At 37.9% G+C, this 2,718-nt stretch overlaps 1 protein-coding gene across 1 annotated transcript; it reads left to right on the plus strand.

Annotated features, from left to right (window-relative positions):
* Window positions 1–593: 593 nt before the first annotated feature.
* Window positions 594–1,532, plus strand: LOC110319392 (olfactory receptor 141-like). Its single transcript, XM_021194893.1, has one exon. It carries the CDS (start codon window positions 597–599, stop codon window positions 1,530–1,532), a length of 936 nt encoding a protein of 311 aa, XP_021050552.1. The 5' UTR covers window positions 594–596.
* The last annotated feature ends 1,186 nt before the right edge of the window (window positions 1,533–2,718 follow it).

Below are 2,718 nucleotides of genomic sequence, written 5' to 3' on the forward strand. Positions count from 1 at the left end.
CAACAATGCTCTTAACATGTTTTTTCTTCAATGTTTATCCTTATGTTGTGAAATCAACTTCACATTCTATAGAAGATTATAGAAAAAAATTTTACCAAATAGCTGAAAGACCTAGATATCTAAACTTGAATCCTGTGCACTGTTACTAATAGAAAGTTTTATTATCTTGAATGTAAGAGAAAATTTTACCTTCTCAATTTGTTTCCTTGTTTGTTTTAACAGTGTCATGTGCTTCAAACTATTCTCATAGTTGTGAGGATGACTTTCAGGTTCCAACAGTCTACCAAGTTTCCAGCTTATACTACTACTCTTGATCCTCAACTTTGATTTTAATTGAATTTAAAATGAAAATAAGTAATTGAATGCAGGAATAAAGTGACTGTTAGAGCTGATGGCTTTAAACACAACAGGAGTTCACCAGAGAATGAACACATACTTTGTACTGCATCCGGTATTTGCACTTGGGCATTTATACCATCAGTTGATAAATGACAGGGGAAAGGTCCTACTTTGACTCCAAGAATCTTTGCTATTTTCTTAGTACTCTGGATAGTCACCTTTTGAAAGATTTTAAAATGGCTTTCTGAGATTTCAGCATGGAGAATGCCACTGATGGGTCTCTTTTTATCCTGAGGGGCCTCACAGACAATGCTGAACTTCAGATCATTCTTTTTTTCTTATTTCTAATGATTTATCTTTTCACACTCATGGGAAACATAGGACTGATTACAGTAGTCATTGAGGATCCTCAGCTTCACAACCCAATGTACTATTTTCTAGGTGTTTTATCATTCATAGATACTTGCTTTTCTACCATTATCACCCCCAAGATGCTAGTAGATTTTATGTCAAAGACAAAAGTCATTTCATTCCTTGGATGTGCAGCACAGATGTTTCTTGCTGTTAGCTGTGGAACTACAGAGTGTTTTCTCTTGGCTGCAATGGCTTATGACCGTTATGTAGCTATTTACAACCCACTTCTATACGCAGTGAGCATGTCACCCAGAGTCTACATGTCACTCATAATTGCCTCCAATGTTGGTGGAATTCTGCATGCATCTATCCATACAGCAGCCACTGCTAGTCTGTCGTTTTGTGACTCTAATGAAATTAAGCATTTTTTCTGTGATATTCCTCCTCTTCTGGCCATTTCTTGCTCTGACACTAAAATGAATGAGCTTCTACTCTTCATCTTTGTGAGCTCCATTGAGATAGCCACTATCTTGATCATCATCATCTCTTATAGTTTCATCCTGTTTGCTATCTTGAAGATGCATTCTGCTGAGGGGAGGCAAAAAGTGTTCTCTACATGTGGCTCTCACCTCACTGGAGTGTCCATATATTATGGAACAATCTTCTTCATGTACATGAGACCAAGTTCCAGCTATACATTAGAGCATGACATGATAGTATCTACATTTTATGCTGTTGTGATCCCCATGCTGAATCCCATCATCTACAGTCTCAGGAACAAAGATGTAAAAAAGGCAATGAAAAGACTTTTAGCAAAAGTGTTTATGTCCATAAGATAAAACTTTTACTTTAACCCATCAATAAAACAAAGATTTAGTTTCAGTGTCTTTTTATCACTGATTATGATTAAAATTTCTTATTGAAGTTCAACTGAATTTTTATCTGTTAAGGTTTTAAAGATCAAAATCAAGTCTATATGGTTCAAAGACCTCAAAATAAAACGACATACATTGAACTGGATAAGAGAGAAAGGGGGGAACCATCATATGTCCATTAGCATAGGAGACAACATTGTGTATACACAAATATCAGAAGAGCAGGTACTAATGTCAACAAATAATAAATGTGATCTCACTAAACTAAAATGATTCTGTAAGACAAAGGTCACCATGAAATGTAAGAAGCAGTGCCTTTATTTTCTAGACTCTATGGTACTTTGCATGCTATTGAATGAGAAACCTGGACACAAACCCAATAATATAACTTTCCATCTATAATCTCTCCTACCTGGAAGATGTGCTGGTGCAATTTTGGCACAGAATTGTGGGCTTGGCTAACAAATGTCTGATTTAACTTGAGACCCACCACCAGAGAAAGTGTATTCCTGGATGGCAAGCAACAGGAAACCAGATACCTCAGACACCTAGAGTAGAACCAAACATGACTAGGAAAAAAAGTGAAATGATCCCTGCTAATATTCTGCAATACTCAGAGATTGATATCTTGTGAGTCACTACTAGAGAGTCACCTCTGCATCATGTGGAGAGACAGTCTAAATTGGATGTCTCTACTGGGTCCCCTCCCACACAACAGAGACTGGGGAACCCCATGGAGGAGGAACAGGAAAGAATGTAAGAGTCAGAAGTGATAAAGAACTCTAGCAGAACAAGGTCCACTGATTCTACTAAGCAAGGCTCACATGGACTCACTCACAGAGGGTGAAGCAGAAAGGATCAGGACTGGGTGGGTCTGCACCATGTCCTCTGCAAATGTTATTGTTGTAAACTTAGTGTTTTTGTGAGACTCCTAACAACAGAAGGAAGTGTGACTTTGCCCTTTGAGCCTGCTCTTAAGACACTATCCCTCCTGTTGGCTTGCCTTGTGCAGCCTATGTACAAGGGCTTTTGCCTTGTTTTATTGTATCTTGTTTTATTGTGTTTGTTTTTTGTTTCTTTTACATTCTTTTCAGAATGTGAATGGTGGGGGAGTGGATCTGAGAGAGAGGGGAGGTGAATATGAGCTCAG

This window comes from Mus pahari, chromosome 3, assembly GCF_900095145.1.
Source record: "Mus pahari chromosome 3, PAHARI_EIJ_v1.1, whole genome shotgun sequence".
In the NCBI taxonomy this organism is placed as follows: domain Eukaryota; kingdom Metazoa; phylum Chordata; class Mammalia; order Rodentia; family Muridae; genus Mus; species Mus pahari.

What these genes read in the sequence shown, in the direction of transcription:
- LOC110319392 (XM_021194893.1), top strand. Translation starts at nt 597, where the DNA reads ATGGAGAATGCCACTGATGGGTCTCTTTTTATCCTGAGGGGCCTCACA.